A 20105-nucleotide genomic window follows, 5' to 3' on the forward strand; every position below is an offset into this window, starting at 1 on the left:
GACAGGAAGGAAAGCCCATGTCTTTTTAAAACGCATAATGTCCAGGGAATTTCAATTGGCATCCAAGCCTATTTCTAGCCAACAGAATAACGGTGCAGGGTTTGAATCTTCTGGCCCGCCTCCCTGGGCATCGCTCCCTCCTTCAGTCCCTCCCTCTCTCGTTGTACAGCAGTTTCCTTCTTGGCTGAATCTCTCTGCCCAGCAGCTCGGTGCTGCAAGAAGCCACTTATGGATCTGATGGGAAGGGTTCTCCCCAGGGTTGGGGGGCACTTCATGTTATAGCTGACTGCAAGGGGAGCTGGCCCACAGACTTCCCCTGCCCTGCCCATCATGCCATTATTGGATTTTTTCTGGGCTTGCTTCAGAAAAGCAAAGGTAAGAAACCATCCATTTAAATCTTGCCCAGGCTTTCAGATTGCCTGTTAACTGCCCAGAAAAAAAGTCGGAGGGGATGGGTGGAGGGTGCCTGGTAGTGCCTGAGTTTGGTTATTGGTGTGCTTCTAGGGCATCTATACGTGTGTGTACACATGCATGCACTGGATGATTAAATGCAGATACAGCACACACATACATATGCATGTGCTATAGGGAGAGACACGTGCACTCTAGCTAAATTTCAAACGTGCTCAACATTCAGCAGCTTCCACAGAGAAGAATGAAAGGTGCTGGCTGTATGTGGATAAATGCAGATACTCTACACACAGCCATAAAAACGTCATGGATTACATGCATGTGTTGGGTACTCTATGCAGGCATGCTGCCCCCCATATGGCTAGCCCCATGTATTCAGGCATATGTATAGACACACTTGTATTCAGAAATTAAATTTCAGTAATTGATTTGCATGGCAAGTCATACACAAAGGTCTCTGTGACAGACATGTCCAATCTGCCAAAGTGGCTCCATGCTGTATTTGTCCATTTCTGGTTTGGTGGCAGATGCTATGAAGCTGTTTCCCACTTTTGCTGTTTCCTTTCTACTAGGGTTAGGCAAAATGTTTCCTCGGGGTGGTTTTTGGTTTTTTATTTTGGTAATAGAAAAACCTTAGATAGTTTCTGATCGTTGGAGCCGGTCCCTTCCTTACCCATCCTCTGATTTTTGGACCTGGCTGTAGAAAATAACTGTCTCCCTTTCTCCTGTGTCACTGGTTGCAGTCACACTCCCTGAATGAATATCCCATATAAAGTGTCTTTATAGATGTACTCAGAGCCACACATCCACACTCTAATGGTGCAAACATCTGTGAATCATTTACTAATGCAAGCCCTAAGTTTTTACCTGTTCCAAGGGGACGACACTGAAGTCCTATCTGAGCAGCACTGCATTCAGTGAATAACTGGGTGGAAGTCAGAGAAGGACATGGCTCCAATATGTGTGTGCCACAACAGTTAGGACCAGAATCTGATTTGGGGACACAAATCTGATGCAACTCAGTGACTACTGTTAGAATTACACTGGAGTAGCTTTACAGTCTCTTAGTTCTCCAAAGGACTCTACAGGCATACCTTAATCCTGTAGAGCTAAGTACTATTACCCCCATTTTAGAGATGGAGAAACTGAGGCACAATTAATCAAAATGATTTTTCTTGTGACCACACCATGGGTAAATGTCAGAGCAGGTTGTTCTTGGCTTGCACTCAGTGCAGTAGAAACATGTTTCTCTAGGTGTCAAACCAGAGATAATATAAACAGCCTTAATAAAAGCCTTTCCATGCCAACAATTGATGGGAACGTTCCTCTGTTTTTCTTGGAAGAATAAGATACCATATATCTTCATCCTTTTATTGCAGAATTCAGCTGCAATAGCACATCGAAGGCCCAGTCCTGGGCAATGCTGAGCTATATGTGGTGTTTGGTCACCTGAGTTGCATGGTGGTATTTCTGCTTTGGTTGGAGGAACCTTGACCTTACATTGAGCTTTCATGATGGCTTTGTAGAAAATGTGCAGGAGCACTGGCAGCAGTTGAGTTAGAGGGGCCATGAATACCATCAAGCAAATTCACTTTGTCTGAAGAGTGTTCTTAGGTTCTTTTTGCTTTCTCCCAGCTCTAGTGAGTGGTTGATATTTTAAATATAAACCAACCAAGGCTCTTGGGGACCACCCAGTGTGGTCTAACCACTAATTTATATGGGTCTGCTTTGTTACTGTGCTGATCTCTTGCTGGCTTCTGAAATATCATTACCTATCAGGAGCCTGAGTGTAGGTATATGCCCTGGCTTCAGAGAAGATTGGGGAAAGTGTGACCTAGAAATTTGTGCGCGTCTGGGCTGTCTGCTGCCCGCGTGCTCCGCCGCTTTGCTTCCTCTCACTGGTCTGCTGGAGACCAGGGAGAGGGCCCCGTTCGTAACTGCGGATCCGACATAAGTCGGATCCGCGTAACTCGGGGACTGCCTGTACTCCATAGTGGTGGTGCTGCTTCTGCATCGGCTTTCCCAGGCAGCACAGACTTGGACAGAGGTAAACAGGCTAATGATGACAAAGATAGTCCCATTTCTTGCCAGTGAGGGAAGGATTCAGAAATGCCCAGTCAAACCTAGGATCCCTGTAACCCGCCTGTGCAGAACACTTTTATGGAAACCCAGCCATAACTCACTGCCTCCATGTCACTGTGTTCTTTCTGTTTTCTCTCTGTTTTGCTGAGCCCGGATCTTGTTGTGAATGCCAGAGCAGAAGTGAAGAGGTTAAGCACGTCTTCCTGTGTGCTGTCCCCAAGCCCCAGTGCCCCAGGCAGGAAGAAGGGTCTCTGCTGATTTGTGGGAAAGTCAGACTCACCAGAAAGTCACATTCCTGACATTATCCCCAAGGCCTTGCAAGCACATCTGCTGTGATTTAGCCTGGGCCTCCTACTGAGATGAGGGGGAGATGGACATGTGAGACTATGTGGGGACCCCAAGGAGACTGGGCATGGGTGAGCTTTGGTGCCTACTGGATCAGCCCTCTAACCCAATGGACGGAATCATTACTTGGGATCTCTGTTTACCTCAACTACCTTAGGGCCATGACGTGAGTTCCCCCCCACACCTGTGTGCAGTACCATGAGCAGTGGCATGACTTTCCTTCTCCCCCGTAGCGGCAATACCTTCCCTTATCCTATGCCTGAGGTATCTCAGGTAAAGCTGCGCTGTGCTGGGTCAATTCTTTCTGTTCTGATGAGATTTCACTATTATTTATTTATGCCTGCAGAAAGCCTTCAGCAATGAAAGGAGAGCAAGTCATGTGCTATTTGTGCCAGGGGCATCAGCCCAGCAGCTCTGGAGGATGAGAGAGAGCAGCATGTGGCAGTCGCTTGTTGTGGGCCCCTTCATCATCAAAGGGGCTGCTGCATTTCTAACAAAGCTGAGAGAACGGAATGCAGGCAAAGCCTCTCAAGAACTGAGCCCAGCAAAGGAGGCTGGGTTGTTTTTCCTCTTTTTTTGTCCCTGCCTTTCTGTGGCTAGAGACTGTGTTTTGCCTGCCACCTCCAGAGCCTGCTAATGTGATTAAAATGTGGGCACCCCTTGCGCTTCTACTCCTGCTTTTGCAGTTGCAGGGACAGGAGACATGGCCTGTGAAAACCCAGACACTTAACTTTTCCCTGTGCTGGTAAGACATGTTGACACTTGGGACATTTTATAACCACTGTGACAGCCAGTTGGAGCCCTACTGTAGACCTGTTTGAAGGTGGCCTGACCCACTTTTTATTGAAACAATTTCAAAATTACCTAAAAAGGGCTCTGAATGTGGCGAGGAGAGAGTGACCCAAAGTCCCCAGCAAAGATTTTGTACCTTGTGCCGGGTGCATCATAGACATGATGACAAGGCCCTTGCCCCAAAGAGCTGTCAGCCCAAAAAAATGAGAATATGGGAAGAGAGTGGTGTGCTAAGCACTTTCTCCTGCTCCTGACTTGGCTTCCCCATCTGCTGGCCTCTGCAGCACAATTCTCCTCCTGTGCTGGTGGCCTTGACCTGGAAAAAATCGGGGCTTCAGCTTCAGCTTTGGTGTGGAGGTATGTGAACTCTTGAAGTGCTCAGAAAAGCTTCCAAGTGATGGTCTGGGCAGTAGCTGTTTTGTGTTTAGCCCCAGGACAGGAAGAGTTCGAGCAGTGACTGGGCAGGCGCCTCTTGCCATCACAGTCCTCAGCTGGATGATGAGGGATTTCTTCTCAGTGCGAGAAGAGAGTTCAGTCTCAGTGATTCATTCATTCCTTGGCCTCTCTGCTGAATCGGCCAGTGAGGGAGTCCTTGTTATTTTGTGCTGCTGTTTCTTGGTGCAGTGGACAAAAGTGTCAGAATGATTGGGCTGAGACCCAACAAACTCTTTTTGGACAGTCCCCCAAACAGCCATCAGATAGCAACAAATATTTCAACATGTAGTCCTTCCCTGTGAGCACTATGAGAGGTGAAGCAGGGCTGGGGCAGAGTACGAATGGGGACTTCATTATTCTGTCTGAAGAGTTAGTCCCAGGGTGAATATTTGGAGTCAAGAACTAATTGTGTGCCAGGGCTGCAGCTCTGTAGACATTCCCTTGTGAAGAAAACTGGAAGGGAAAAGGCCTCCATAAAGTCAAAGTCTTGGTGGTTCAGTAGCCAAATATCCATGATTGTTCTTCATTCCGTTCCAGGGGCTGCTTATGCACTTAGGACAAAGGGGTATAATATGGACATTACACCCTTTTCCCATATGGAGGGACCCTGGTTCTGCTCCCAGGGAAAAGATGCAGTAGTGGGGAAGGGTGTTCAGATTTGTGGGAATAGAAAGTTGACTGCCCTGCTAGCAGAGCTACTCAACATGCAGCCCATCTGTTTGTGGCCTGTGGTGCTGTTTGGGTTTACATGGGGCTGAACATGCTGCCTGTGGGTGGGAGCCAAAAATAAAAGTAGCCACTATAATGGTTTTCTGTTGTTACATGCTTTAGTAGTTAAATTCCTGGACTGTCCTTGCTCATTAAAAGTGCTGTCATGGGGTTAAAATGGGGTAAATATTGCATTTTATTAATATCAGCAGAACTGACTTAAATGGGGCCTGTGTGTTGTGTAGTCTTGCCTTAATCTTTGTATTCCTGCTGTCAGTTTGAAAGAAGCTATTTGCATATGTATATGCAACCACACTTAAGTTGTGGCCCTCTGCATGTGCTGTGAGTATCATTGTAGCCCCCGGGGTTTCCAAAGTTGAGTAGCCCTGCCTATTAGTATAATGCATGTGGGTGGGGCTATGAGAGTATGCTTTTCCTATGGCCCCTTTAGTGGCTGGGTACTTATAAGTTTATAATGGTTTTATCCTTCAGTGGCAGGAAGGCAGTAAAAAGTGTGAGAGCTTCTTTAACTACCATGTTGCTGTTACTTGAGGAAGATTTGAGGCCTCTTTTGGGGAGGTGTATATGTGTGAGATGAATCATACTAAACATGCTTCCTCTATGTGGTTCAACTGGTGTCTCAGCCTGTGGCTATGGATTACTACAGTGGATGGGTGACTCTTTACTGTACCTGCCTACCAGCACATCACAGAGCCAGTCTCTCAGGAGGTTATTAAAATGCTGTGGGATGAGAGATTAGGCAGGAGGAGTCACTAGAACAGGGATGGAGAACCTATGGCCTATAGGCTGGATGTAGCTCCTGGATTCCCTTGATCTGGCCCTCAAGGATCCCTCCCCTCACCCCTACAGTGGGGAAAGCATCGAGGAAGCAGTACTAAAGCCCCTGGCGGGGGAAGAGAAGTGGCTCTGTGCACTGTTCCCCCTCCATCCAGCTGGGGGGAATGGCAGCACAGGGAAATGTCTGCATGTAGACTTTTCTGACCCTGCAGTCCTGCCCCAGCCCCTCTTGCAGCCCTTCCTCTGTCCCAGATCCTACCCTTCCGCATACTCCTCCCAGACAGCCAACTTCCAGCCTGTCCCTGCACCCTCCCTCCCACCCAGATCCTCCTCCTGTCAACACCTCTGCCCACTCCTGCACCATACCTCATGCCCACATCCTCATCCCGCTCTGCCGTGCCCTGTGTACTGAACCCCTCATTTTTGTCCTCAACCCAGAGCCTGGGGGCTCCATTTAATCTACTAGCCCCGGGCCTCCAGAAGACTTAATCTGGCCATAGAGGGTAGCCCTGAATAAGGATGTTAAATTGTGGTTATCTAGCTAATCATTTAGTTGATATAATCTGTATCGACTACATGATTAGTTGAAAAAGGGCTCTTACTGGCTCTTACTACATTTAAAATGCAGAGGCGAAGTGTCCTGGACCAGTGAGAGCTGTGACTGCTTAGTCCCGGCTTGCGCTGAGTCCAGCAGCAATTGTTCACGGTGGCCAGCCCTATCCACTGAAATCCGAGACTGCTCTGGCACCAGCCACTGTTCGCGATGGACAGGGCTGTCCATGGCCAGCCTGGGCTGCCACAAACAAGGGCTGCTTGGTGGCAACATCCCTAGCCCTGAGTCTCTGTGCCTCCCTTCCCCCCACAGGGCTGGAGCACTAGGGAAAACCTGATGCCCGAGTTCCATGAGTGAGGAGTGTCGCTCTTTCTCTCTCTTTCTTCTTCTCAGTTGGGTGCCAAGTCAGTGATGTGTGTTTTTTTGTTTTTGTTTCTCAATTGTGTGTGCCCTCCAACTGATTTTTCTGTGGGTCAATGGCCCCTGACCCAAAAAAGGTTCCTCACCCCTCCAATAGAGGATCCAGCTCTGGAGCACAGAGAACGGGCTTTTTGACACAGCCTGTACGAGTCCAATGCCCACATGGGTGCCAGGCACCCAAAGTCTTGGCAGAAGAAGCAGGAAAAACAAGTGGGATCTCTGATTGTAAAGTTATATTTTCAGGAAGTGGGTGGAGGTTACAAAGACAGAATGCACTAGAGAAGCTTCCTGCAGCAGCTTGGGTGGAGGATTGGGGGAGACATTTGCAGAGCCCTGCAAGCTGTAGCAAGATCACAGCTGCATGCAGTGTGGCTCACAAGTGGCACCCAGCGGCCGGAGAGACTTAGAGCAGATGGGGCTTGTCTCTTAGTTCTGAGCAATAAACCACATATTTCTTCTTCTTCCAGTCCCTGGCTCCCAATCTAACCGTTTCTGTTTGTTTGTCTTTCCATTTTAGGACTAGCCTACATCAGAAAGGCTTTGCCAGTAGCTGTAGCCCCCTTCTGGCACCTTATACCAGAGTGGATTGATTTAAATCAATGTGATCTCTCTCTCTCACACACACATTTCCCATTGCTGCTACTTCATATATTTCTTCAAACAGTGGTTCAAATCTGATCACTAAAACATGTTAAATTACAGCCCAGTGCAGTATTTTACAACATCTAAGAAGGTATACTTTGTGTGATTTTTTTTTTTTAAAGGATAACTTGAATTTATTAATTTAGGAAATAGTACATAATACTCATTACCTGTGTCAAGATGCAGCAGCAGTACATTAGAAATAGTGAGAACTAAATCACACACAAACACAATAGTACTTATATTTTATTAAACTAAATCTTAACTGTTACATGAATGTTTCATATTTGCAATTGCAGAAGTCTTCTGAATTGCTGCTGATGGTTGTCCTAACATTAAATTTTTTTAAGAGTGTAATTAACTCTAACAAACAAGTCCTCAAAACTCTAAGGCTACGTCTAGACTGGCCCCTAATTCCAGAAAAGTCATGCAAAGCAGGTAAGTCAGAATAGGGAAATCCGTGGGGGATTTAAATATCCCCCGCGGGATTTAAATAAACATGTCTGCCGCTTTTTTTCCGGCTTGGGGAAGAGCCGGAAAAAAGCGTCTAGACTGGCGTGATCCTCCAGAATAAAGCCCTTTTCCGGAGGATCTCTTATTCCTTAGGAAAGTAGGAATAAGAGATCCTCCAGAAAAGGGCTTTATTCCGGAGGATCGTGCCAGTCTAGATGCTTTTTTCCGGCTTTTCCCCAAGCCGGAAAAAAAGCGGCGGACATGTTTATTTAAATCCCGCGGGGGATATTTAAATCCCCCGTGGATTTCCCTATTCTGACTTACCTGCTTTGCATGACTTTTCCGGAATTAGGGGCCAGTCTAGATGTAGCCTAAGGCTGTGTCTACACTGGCAAGTTATTCCAGAAAACCAGCCGCTTTTCTGGAAAAACTTGCCAGCTGTCTACACTGGCCGCTTGAATTTCCGGAAAAGCACTGACGATCTAATGTAAAATCATCAGTGTTTTTCCGGAAAAACTATGCTGCTCCCATTCGGGCAAAAGTCTTTTTCCGGAAAACTGTTCTGGAAAAGGGCCAATGTAGACAGCACAGTAGTGTTTTCCGCAAAAAAGCCCCGATCGCGAAAATGACGATCGGGGCTTTTTTGCAGAAAAGCGTGTCTAGATTGGCCATGGACGCTTTTCCAGAAAAAGTGCTTTTCCGGAAAACTGTCCTGCCAATCTAGACGCGCTTTTCTGAAAATGCTTTTAACGGAAATCTTTTCCATTAAAAGCATTTCCGGAAAATCATGCCAGTGTAGACGTAGCCTAAATATACAGTGATCTTAAAACATCTACAACTAGCTCTCATCTTCCCCACTCCCACGGTCATTTTGATGCAGATCTGATTCCAAGCTACCAAAAAAGCTTAGACTGAGTATGCTTCAAGTCTCAAAGCAGGTGTGTTCTATTCTCTATAGTTCTCCCAGTGTATTTCTGACTAATGCACTGGAGTCAGTGGAATTACTATCATTCTGAAGTATTTGGGCTGTCCCAAGTATTGTTCTCATTGGCTTGAGAAGGAAAATAATCCTCCCATCCTCATTGTTTCTCTTCTGTAATGATAATTGTGTTGAGCAACTCCAGTGTGTTTGATCACAAAAATGCATGGAAGGGAGGTAGTTATTGCTCTCAGGACCCTATATCTCCTTCTGCCCTTCTGAAATTCATTTCCTTTTCCTTTTCCTGAAATGATTCTGCTCTATATGGAACGTTGTCTTCTGCAGTTTGTTCTCATTCATATGCTGATCTCTTCTATCTGTGCTCAGATCTTGTGAGCATTTGATGTCCACTGTAGCAAAAGCCAGTTAAAGAAGCACTGAGTTTATTACAGCACCTACTTGGGGATCCTAATTTTCCCCCAGACACCACTTAATTACATCATTATGTATACTCAGTTGATAATCTGATCAAGGATCCCATTTGGGAGAGCTTTAGTTTGATTTGAGTGATGAAAACAAAGAAATTTTAGGGGTTCATGACCAGAAATATCAAAAAGATTGTAAAATAATTTCTTTTTCTTTTGTTTTTTGTTTTTACAGTGTTTCACATTACTAGAGGATAAAAGGGATGCAGGTAAGTGGAGATGGCATGTTCTGTTTTTATCATCAAGAATATGTTCTTTGTCGCCTCTAGACCTTTGTTTTGGTGATGGGACCGGATATATGCAGAGGAATATAATCAAGGGTGTCCTTCCTTCTCTAGTGCAGTGACTTGCGTAGCAGGGTTCCTGCTGGGTTTTCAGTTTCCCTGTCTCCGGTTTCCCTTTCAAGCTTTTTCCTCTGATCCCTCTGTCCATTTGCCCACTTGTCTCTGTGCCTTAGGATAGTGGATCAAATAACCAGATTTGAAGGTTCTGTCATAAGGGCAATGTGTCATCTCACAAAGCACCACAAAGCTAGAGAACCTGTGGGCATCAGCAGCCCTTCTTGTCATCCTAAACTCTGCCCTCTTCTTCTCTGCCTACAGCCTCTACCCCACGCCCTACCTAAGATAAAAGATAAGTTTGTCTATAAAGTTGCTTTGTCAGCAAAATGAGTGAAATCCTTTCCATTTTGTGCAAGGAGAAATCCTAATTTTAGAAGCAGGAATGGAGAAGTAGATTCTGATTTGTACTGCTGTGTCTACAGACACACAGAACTATTTTAATGGTTAACTCTGTGTTGGTCAGCATATGTGTGCTCCTCTTTCTTCTCTTCTCACTGTACTCCTCTGGTTCTCCCTGTGTGGCCTAGGACAAGTCACTTTTCTTTTTGCTTCAAGTTCCCTATTTGAATAATGGATTTCACAAGGATGAACTCATAATATGTTTTCAGGCTGTTGGATGGATGGCACTAGAGAAGGGCCAAATATTCAGTGTTAATGTTTTGTACTATTCATGGAGCCCTGATGAAAGGAAGACAGTGCCAGAGGAGAGGGGATTGTGAAATGTGATAAGTGAAGAAGGTTTTGGAGCTGGCAACCTTCTATATAAGAAAGGGTTAAAAGGACAGAGGAGACATGTTCATTTTGGGATTTTCCTGTTTGGGCTGTGTGAAGAGGTAGTGATTACAGCCAGCTAAACCAGTGTTACTGGAAACCTTGGACATGGCCAGTTTAAAATCCTGTCTTACTGGAACCCAGAGCTCTAGTAATGAGGCCAAAATAGGGCTATCTGTGAAGGTGTAGGGAGAGAGTCACAGATTTGGGGCTTTCTCAGCTTTGGAGGGATTTACTGAGGCATCTAAAGAGGCATCAGCCCCTCTTGCTGCTTCTGTTGCCATTGCCAAAGCTGTGCCAGGAAGCAGCTGTTATTCATGTGAGTTTACAATCAGTGTTTGCTTCTATTTGCACCAGTGCACATCGTAACTATCTCTGGTACAAATAATGCTTTGCTTCCTAGATGAAGGGAGATACCTGCCTGTTCTCTTAGTTAAAGCTTTAAATGAGACTGAGTTTGTTTATAGGAGCTTTGCCTTGCCCAAGTGTTGAACAGATACTAAGGACTGTTTCTTCAGTGACTGATGGCCTAGGCTCCCCTTCTCTAACTTAATGAGGGGCCCCAGTGCATTGACACTGTCCACGCCACCCTCCCCCCATGCTGCTGTGTGCACTGCCATGGGGCTTGGACTATGCATGAGCACAAGTGTAACCAACACACCCCGTGTACGGTTCATTGTCCCATGTAGTGGCACTTAAACCACTTCAACAGCTAAGAACAAGACACCTCTACGCAGCTGGCTTTATAGCTCAAGCTGTAGAAGTCCTATACTAAGCTTCAAATTCGCCCAGTGGTGGTTACGCAAGCAGCCAGTAGAGCTGTAAAGTGGGGAGAGCATGATAGCCAAGACTCCTGAGGAGGTAGGCTTGATCCTGTCAGATGCAGAGCACTCCCACTCCCTTTGATTTAAATTGGAGTTGGCAATGCCCAGCACCTCATGGGAAGGTCTCACCTCCTTAAGGGCTAAAGGGCTCCCCCGGTAAACTAATACTGCTGCCACAAAATATTGAGAGCCATCACTCAAGCCCCAATTCTGCGTTCCGTGCACTCCCAAAATTCCTTCTGGAGTCACTGGGATCTGTGTGTGCAAGGAGTCAGCAGCTGAGGCTGAAGGTGCATAATACTCTGTGTTGATGGGTATCAGGAGTGAGGGAATGCATTGGCGCAAGTTTTAAAGTCCACTGGTGTAGAGGAACTGACCAGCTGTCAGTAGCTCTGTGGCGGAGATGTAGATTGACTTATCATACCTGGCTTTCTACCTTACCAGGTTTGCAATGAAAGACAAATCTCTTTTGTGACATGTGCTGTTTGGCTGCATTTTCCTTGGTGAAAGATGGACCTGAATTCTCCACTGGTGCAGCTGGGATCAAAGCTGTGTGCGGACAAGGTGTGGGAATTTTACCATCAAGTCCTCTAAACCAGCTAGGGTAAAAACAGATGCCCCTTATTTTCACCTTCACCTTTGCTCATGACTACGGAACTGTGCTGAGGGAAAAGACGGTTCTGAGATTGTTCTGGAGTGGATGTTGCTGTTGGGTTTGGCTTTATGGAGTGTTCCGCACCAGCACAAGCTTTTCCAAGAACAAGGCTGGTGCACACGCTCTCCTTGTCTTGTGGCTTCCTTGGACGAGGTCAGTTTTAGCAGCCCTGGAAATAGTTACAGGGGCCCTGGAGCATTCTGAAGCCACATTCTCTCCTCTTTTCTTTAAATAGAAAAGGTCAAGAGAAATCCCTTTAAATAATTATCCATGGACAGCAACAGAAAAGGGGAGATGGAGGAAGGACCTCACTGAAGAGTCCCATCTGTTCCAGAGTGAAACAGGAAACACATTACAACAGCTAGCTCATGGGTTGTGTGTGGGGATCTCCAAGGTAGTTTTCATAACTGGAGGGCAATGACCTTGCTTGTTTTTCAGCCTCTAAAGGGTTAGATTAAGCTCTGAGCTGGTGGAAAGCACAGGAAAGCTCCTGGTAACAAGAGGTGCTTTGTGAATGGGACTGGAGAGTAATCCTGGGTGGTCTCTATTCACCCTTTCACTGGGGAGATTAACAACATGAATCTTGAAAGCTTGTTAAGGAAGGTTAAAGAGTTATGCGTGCAAGTGAAAGGGCCAGTGAGATGTTTTCCTCCAGCAGGCAAATCATATCCACATGATTAAGACTTTCTGGTGAAGGGAAGGCTTATGGTATTTGTTGGTTAAAGATACCTGTAGAATCATGGCTTCCTGGCAAATATGTACTTAAACTAGAGAGACATTACCTTTGATTTCAGAGTCTTCGAGCTCTGCACCTTCCCTGCTAGCTCTGCACATGCCAGACCTGGTCAGTTCCAGGGACACCAATGAGGCGCTGCACAAAGGTTTTGGATCAGAACACAGGAATACTAAAACCTCTTTCTTAGATGAGCAGCTCTTCATTTCTGTATTGGAGAATATGCATGTGTATCATGTGCAGTTATATGGTCTGGTTGAGGCCATATTTAGCTATTTCTGTATCATTCACTCCGATTCCGATCTGTGCTGCAGGCTAGTATCAGAGACTAAGGGTATGTCTACACTACCCCCCTAGTTCGAACTAGCGGGGTAATGTAGGCATACCGCACTTGCAAATGAAGCCCGGGATTTGAATTTCCCGGGCTTCATTTGCATAAGCGGGGAGCCGCCATTTTTAAAACCCCGCTGGTTCGAACCCCGTGCAGCGTGGCTACACGGGGCTCGAACTAGGTAGTTCGGACTAGGCTTCCTATTCCGAACTACCGGTACACCTCGTTCCACAGAATAGGAAGCCTAATCCGAACTACCTAGTTCGAGCCCCGTGTAGCTGCGCTGCACGGGGTTCAAACCAGCGGGGTTTTAAAAATGGCGGCTCCCCGCTTATGCAAATGAAGCCCGGGAAATTCAAATCCCGGGCTTCATTTGCAAGTGCGGTATGCCTACATTACCCTCCTCGTTTGAACTAGGAGGGTAGTGTAGACATACCCTAAGAGACAAGATTCATGGGGGGAAAAATAATACCCTGGAATCTGGCCTATTAAAATGTAGGCATGTGGCTTTATCATCTCCTGTATCTTTATGGGAAATGATGCAGGTGCCACCACTGATACTTCAGGAAAGAAGAGCCAGAATGGAGAAGCCCAGTCCTGAACACCAAGGCTTTAAGAAGCACTTTGGCACTAGTAAATATGAGTAGTCCTGTGGCACCTTAGAGACTAACAATATATAGAACCATAAGCTTTCATGGGCAAAACCCACTTCAGTGGGAATCCACCCATACCAAACCCCCTAATCATGAAGTGGGGTTTTATCCATGAAAGCTCATATTCTATATGTGTATTGTTAGTCTTTAAGGTGCCACAGGACTACTGGTTGTTTTTAAAATTACAAACTATAACACGGTAAATATTAGTAGGCAGATATGGTAGACAGGATGGCATTTCAAAGCAAGAGGTTATGAAGATATTGTGGGTGAGCACAGCGTTGGAGATCTCATGAAAGAAGTAAGGATTTAAGAGGCAAGAACTGCTTGATGGACAGAGAAGGTTGTCCCATATTCCTGCTTTTGTAGCTGAGTGGGAAGGTGTCCATCCTAATCCTTTCATCCCCTGCAGATCATTGTCCCAATATTCTTTGCTCCACAATTCTGTCTATTGTCCCTTGGCAACTACCTGGATTGACTTTCTGGCCATTTCCTCTTCCACATAATACCAGCCATACTGGATCAGACGTAAGGTCCATCTAGCCACTGTCATCTAACAGTGACCAATGCCAGTTGCCCCAAAGGGAATGAACAGTAATCATCAGTTGATCCCTCCCCTGCCACCCATCTCCGCCTCCAGTAGACAGAGGCTAAGGACACCATCCGTGCCAACCTGGTTAATAAGCGTTGATGGACCTTTCTTCCATTAATTTATCTAGTTCTTTTTTTAATCCTGTTAGTCTTGGTCTTCACAACATGCTCAGGCAAGGAGTTCTGTAGGCTGATTGTGCACTGCATGAAGAAATGCTTCCCTATGTTTTTTAAACCTGCTACCTATTAATTTCATTTGGTGACCCCCTAGTTCTTCCGTATTGCGAACAAGTGAATAACTTTTCCTTATTCACTTTTTCCACACCAGTCATGATTTTATAGAACTCTGTCATATCTCCCCCAGTCTTCTCTTTTCAAAGCTGTAAAGTCCCAGTCTTTTTAATCTCTCTTTGTATGGCAGCTGTTCCAAACCCCTAATAATTTTGTTGCCATTTTTAACTTTTTCCAATGCTAAGATATCTTTTTTGAGATGAGACAACCACATCTGTACACAGTATTTAATCCACAATAAACAGTCCTCAAATTCCCTTTTTTCAAACTTTATCTATTAATGATCTGGGACCAGTTGGCCTCTTGACCTCCTATATTGCGAAATTCCCATTGTTGTTGTTTCACAGAATAGCTGGATATGATGTGATCAAAGCTTTGTGTGTGAGGAATTAAAATCTCTATTTTTGACCCTCTGTTTCAGCATGGGAGGGGCTCATTCATCCTGGGGCCACTTGGCTAAGAATGCCAATAGGAGCAGGGATAAACAGTGTTTATTATGATGGTGGTTTTTGTTCATTAAGAACTGGACTGAAATGCCCCCTAAATTTCACACAGGCCACCAAACAGCCACCACTACTAACCTGACTGTATAGGATTCAGAGAGACGAAACATTCCGGATATTAATGCTCATCCTCTACAGTCCCCATTCCCCAGACAATGGGCATAATTTTATCCTGAAACCAAAATGCTAGAACCATTCACTAACCACAAGAACATTAACTTAACAGAAGGAAAACCTCAGTGGCTCTATTATGGGCCCTCCCATCCCCAGAACACTATTAACTAAAGCCTATTGCCTCTTTTTCCCCATCCCATCAGCTCCCAACTTTCCCAGTAGAGAGTACTCCATATCTCCCTTCTCTTTGCTGTCCTCCCATCTTACACAGCAACTCTGCCCTGTTTCTCTCTCTCAAAACATGAGTACTTCCTGGCACCAAGCCTATCCTTTCAACCAGATTCTGCACAAGAACCGAGGCTGCATTTTCATAGGTCTCCTGTCCCTTCACTTCTTTAGTGATGTTTTGTTCAGAACAATAGGTGGAAAGTTTGGTTAAGAAGAAGGGGAAAATCACACATGAGCTACATGTAGTTTTCAAATTCATCTCTATCGTTTTGTTCATCTAAGAAACGAGGCTTGGGAGCATTCTTTGCAGGGTGAGTAATTCCTACCTACCCTCTGAAAATGGCAATAAATAGCAGCCCCAAAGTAGCTTGCTGAGTAGCTGATATCAAGGCAGTGTCTATCAGTAATGTCTTTTAAACAAAAATTATATCAAGCAACAGTGGTTCTCCAAAGTGGGCTACCTCAGTAGAGCTGTCGAGATAACACGCATGGGGAATAGATGGTCTGTACGAGCTTTGCTAGACTTGGGCTGTATTTATACAGCCCTGTATTTGGAGTTCCAAAATAACTAAATGAAAATGTTGGCTATATATCATGCCTGGGATGCACTGTCTTTATACATGAGCTTTCTGGAGTTGGCTTCTGTAAGTTCCAGTCTTCTGGCTCAGATGCATGCACCTTCTATTTTTGTCCTTGACCAAGACTTCAGGCTGCAGCATTGCATATTTGTTTAATTGTGTGACAGGGTTGAGTTGTCCAAAGAGAGTGGTTGGGATTTGGTCCGAGTCATTATTTAAACAGGAAGTTAAGAATAGATTGTGACTGGGCACTGATCTCAAGTCAGTGGGAAAAGAGAATGATCTCTTTCTCTGTCCCAAATTTTCCTTTTTAATGCTTCCACCTCCCTTCACTTAGGCACATATTGGATGCAGGTGGGTGATGGTTGAAGTGGGCCATGAAGGGTTGTGCATTAGCCTAGCTGGTAAAAAGAATGGAGAAAGGACCACAGCAAAAGACCATGGTGGCAACAAGGTTTGCATGTAGCTATATTAGGATGTTAAGAAACTAAATGGTTAAATCTCTTTCTGACTTTGAGTGCCTTTGACCGGAAAGCCAAGGCAACAAATAAATGAAAATATCACCAAAAGGCAAAGTTAACTAGAAAGAGCCAACAAACTCATTACACGTGGGGATGGGAAACATTTGAAATGTTGACCAGTTTACATTCGAACAACTTTTTTTAAAAAGGTGCTTGTTACATAATGGAAAATACAGTCATCAGTTTGGGTTTCAATTGCAGAGGTAGGGAAAGAATGAGTTGAATGTGACTATTAGTGGTTTAGATGCCCTGTTTGACTTGCCATGTGATGAAAGGGACTCTCAATTCTCCTTCCTCTTCTTTCTCTCAATATGTGTGGTCAGCCTTGTGCTCAGCCGATGAGTCATTCTGAAGCCCTGGAACCCTTCCTTAAAAAACAGATTTCCAGACCCCTCTCTAGTGTTTCAGTCTGACCTGAAACAAGACCCTTCTGGTAAGATTGGCGCCCCCAGTGTCTTGGGTACTGTCTACCTGGGGGCTGGAGATCTTTGAATCTTTCTGACTGAATTACTAGAGTGGGACCTCAGGATTTTCTGCTTAATAAGTGGCCCTTTTCCTGTCACACTACAATGCCCCACTCTCTTGTCACTGAAACTCCATCAGCAGGGGCTATGATCAAACAGCAGGAAAACAGGTCTGATTAGTTGGAATGCCTTAAGGAGGTAAATCAGCACTTTTTAAGGAACAATATATACATTAACAATTGCCATGCCAACGCAATTACAGAGCAAACAAGTGGCCTTTGCTCTCTTAGATTCATTCTGATTCTGGAGAGAGTGTATCCTCCGTGTTAGGATCTTTGGAAATCCCTCTTTCTGTGCCATAAGGAGCTGATGTGATTGTTTCTGAACGTGTAGTCACTTTGTTTGGTTCATTTTATCCATGACCATTTGATTTCTGACATTATCCATGGTGGTTTGGTGTTGAACCATTTGGTCCAATCCATGATTCATAAATTCTGATATTTCATGCATGTCTCCCACATGTGCTCTATTTGTTGCTCAGCTAAAATATATTTTCAAAGCTAGTCTTGAAAACCTGTACCTCTATGCTGCAGTTTCCATAGTTGTGAATGGTCAGCCAGGCTATGTCTAGACTGCAGGCGTCTTTCAGAAGAAGCTTTTCCAGAAGAGATCTTCCAAAAAAACTTCTTCTGAAAGAGAGCGTCTACACAGCAAAAGCCATCTGCTTTTTTGAAAGACAGCATCCATCCAGTGTGGACGCTATATCTCACATTTAAGCTGTGACTACTGTGGACAGAGTGGCCACAAGTGCACTTGTGCTTTTTTCTTCTTTCCTCCTCTTTGGAAAGAACTCCTTCCCTGTCCACGCTTACCTTTTCTGAAAGAGCACTTTTGGAAAAAGGCTTCTTCCTCGTAGAAAGAGGTTGGAAAAAACCCTCTGTTCTTTCGATTTCTACCCCCCCCCCCCGAAAGAACGCGATTGCAGTGTGGACATAATTGAAGTTTTTCCGAAAAAATTCTGCAGTGTAGACATACCCCCAGAGGCAGATAGTATTGTCCTGCCACATCTCAGCGGGAGCTGCCATGTCATGTTCCTGAGCTTCCATACAAAGTCTTGGGGAGCAGGGGATTTTCCATGGCAGTCATAAGGGGAGGGGTTAGCTTAAAGACTTTTCTATAATTTTGGACATCTCTTGTTTATCCTCTGGCCTTCTTTTGAGCCCTTAGGAGAAAACTATTGCACATGCAAGCATCTCTGAATAAAACAATCCTCATGGCCACCAACCCTTTCCAGACTGGGCCACAGGGCAGCTTTCTGCAGTCATGTAGCATTGATGCCACATGGACTAACTCCTCTGAAACAATCAGAAATAATATCACAAAAAATATTTCTTCAAGCAGTTTGGCCAAATTTTCCAACTTTTTTCATAAATGGTCCCTTAGAAAGTAACTCTCAGAAGCAAGAAACATCTCCAGCTTATGAAATGCCAAACTGTTTCTTGTACAGTCATTTTTCCCCTATTTATCTGCCTACCATAACTTCTCTGGAGTAGAGTTGCTGGATTGTGGAGCTGAACTACAGTTTTAATGCCCTGCTTTGGTTTCCAAGTCCTTCTGGGGTTTTAATATTGGACTTGGAAGTTATTCTGTGTCCAGCAGCTGACAACATGTGGATCCCAATTTTAACAGCTGACTCTGTCAAACACCCTGGGATAGTCTTCAAAGGACAGAAGTAAAAGAGACATGACCAGGGAATGGGATTTTTCCTTTCATTGGCCAGAGTACAAAGGCTATGTCTACACTGGCCAGTCTTGCGCAAGAACATATGCAAATGAGCCATGGCAATGAATATCACTGCACCTCATTTGCATACTTAATGAGCCCCCATTTTGCGCAAGAAGGAGCAGTCTACATGGAAAATAAGTGGCAGAATGGCTCTTGTGCAAGAGGGTTTTTTTCACAAGAAGAAGTGTAGACTGCTCTTTGCACAAAAGCCCCTTGTGCAAAATGGCAGCTCATTAAGTATTCAAATGAGGCACAGATATTCATTGCCATGCCTCATTTACATATGTTCTTGTGCAAGACTGGCCAGTGTAGACGTAGCCAAATTGTTTACAAGAAGTGAATGTAGAGAATAATTAGCATCCACAAAAGCCACAGTTGTCTGATGCCAAAGGAATTGCTTCTTCGTATTTAATACATGGGGGGAAATTTTTCCAAGGCAGCAAAGGAGTGATTAAAAAAAAACAGAAAAGAAATAAGACTAGAAAGTTCACTAAGATATGTCTTGTGGGCAGCTTGCGTGAGACCAAAAGGACCATAAGGCAAATGTGTGTGCATTTCTTTTCTTGCGTGAAATGGGGAGTAAAGAATTGCACTGAAAGGCAAAGAAATTGAGCTTATGCCTAAGCATTTCAGTGGTAAAACTCTCTACAAATCTGCATAAACTGTAAAAGAAACAGTCCCCCTTCACTGGACAATGTAACTGGGAAGACCTCTATTATATTGGCCTGCAACAGTGCCAAAGGTGTGTTGGGGTGTGCTTTGTAATATTGTAGCATTTCGCTACGTCTACACTACAAGTTTTCTCGGCAGAAAATATGCTAATAAGGGACTCATTTGCATGAGTCACGATCTCATTTGCATATTTTCTGCCAATTCGTTTTTGTGCAAAAACAAGCAGTGTGGACGTTTTCTTTTTACGCAAAAACCCCTTTTTCTACAAGATCCTTATGCCTCATAAAAGGGCGTATGCCAATCCTATGGAAAAGGGGTTTTTTGCACAAAAACCCAGCCCAAAAATGAATCCGCAGAAAATATGTAAATGAGATAATGACTCATGCAAACGAGTCCGTCATTAGTATATATTTTTGCGAAGAAAACTTGTAGTGTAGATTCATAGTGTAGACATAGCCAAACGCTTTTGCATGCTACCATAGGCTCCCAGCGCCCATCGTGTCCCCGCCAGGCTTCCGTCACGGTGCCCAGCTGGAAAAACAAAATACCAGACGTTGCACATGTCTGGTATCTTCTGATTTTTTTTTTTTTAACTGGACAGAGGGCGCAAAAACCGGATTTTCCGGTAGAATACCGGACACCTGGCAACCTGACACCTGCTTGTCAACAAAGGTATTCTTCAGTCTATAATGTCCTAAATGGTGGGGCTCCCCCCTCCTTTCCTTGGGAGATAGTTCAGTGGCCTAAGAAAGCTAAGTGGTAGGAAGTGTTTCCTGGAATTTAGAGCAATATTACTGTAAATTTTCAAAGATAGTTTAGCTAAGATAGTTTAGCTAACTCAGATTAAAATAGTGAAAAAGGGCAACTTGTCTCTTAATTTGGGTTAGTAACTCAATTAAAACTAATAATGGGAAATGGTTGATTTTGAGCTGCTGCTAAATTGAGTTAGATGATGAGCTGCTGGTTTCGTTAATTTGTTATCCAAGATAAGGTAACCCACATTAAAA

The 20105-nt window shown here is 44.7% G+C and overlaps 1 protein-coding gene across 6 annotated transcripts in view; it reads left to right on the top strand.

Moving 5' to 3' along the window:
• The window catches only part of STARD8 (StAR related lipid transfer domain containing 8), a 159234-nt gene that overhangs the window by 30065 nt on the left and 109064 nt on the right, over window positions 1-20105 (top strand). For 4 of the 6 annotated variants that reach the window (XM_075940810.2, XM_075940809.2, XM_089781627.1 and 1 more), the window contains one exon: window positions 9219-9252. In XM_075940810.2, the coding sequence (XP_075796925.2) occupies window positions 9219-9252 (34 nt within the window). Of the gene's footprint in view, window positions 1-184; window positions 376-9218; window positions 9253-20105 lie in introns of those variants that run through there. The other 2 variants (XM_014574666.4, XM_014574667.4) reach the window with 1 other exon arrangement.

The sequence above is a fragment of the Pelodiscus sinensis genome, chromosome 13 (genome assembly GCF_052426305.1).
Source record: "Pelodiscus sinensis isolate ZL-2025 chromosome 13, ASM5242630v1, whole genome shotgun sequence".
In the NCBI taxonomy this organism is placed as follows: domain Eukaryota; kingdom Metazoa; phylum Chordata; order Testudines; family Trionychidae; genus Pelodiscus; species Pelodiscus sinensis.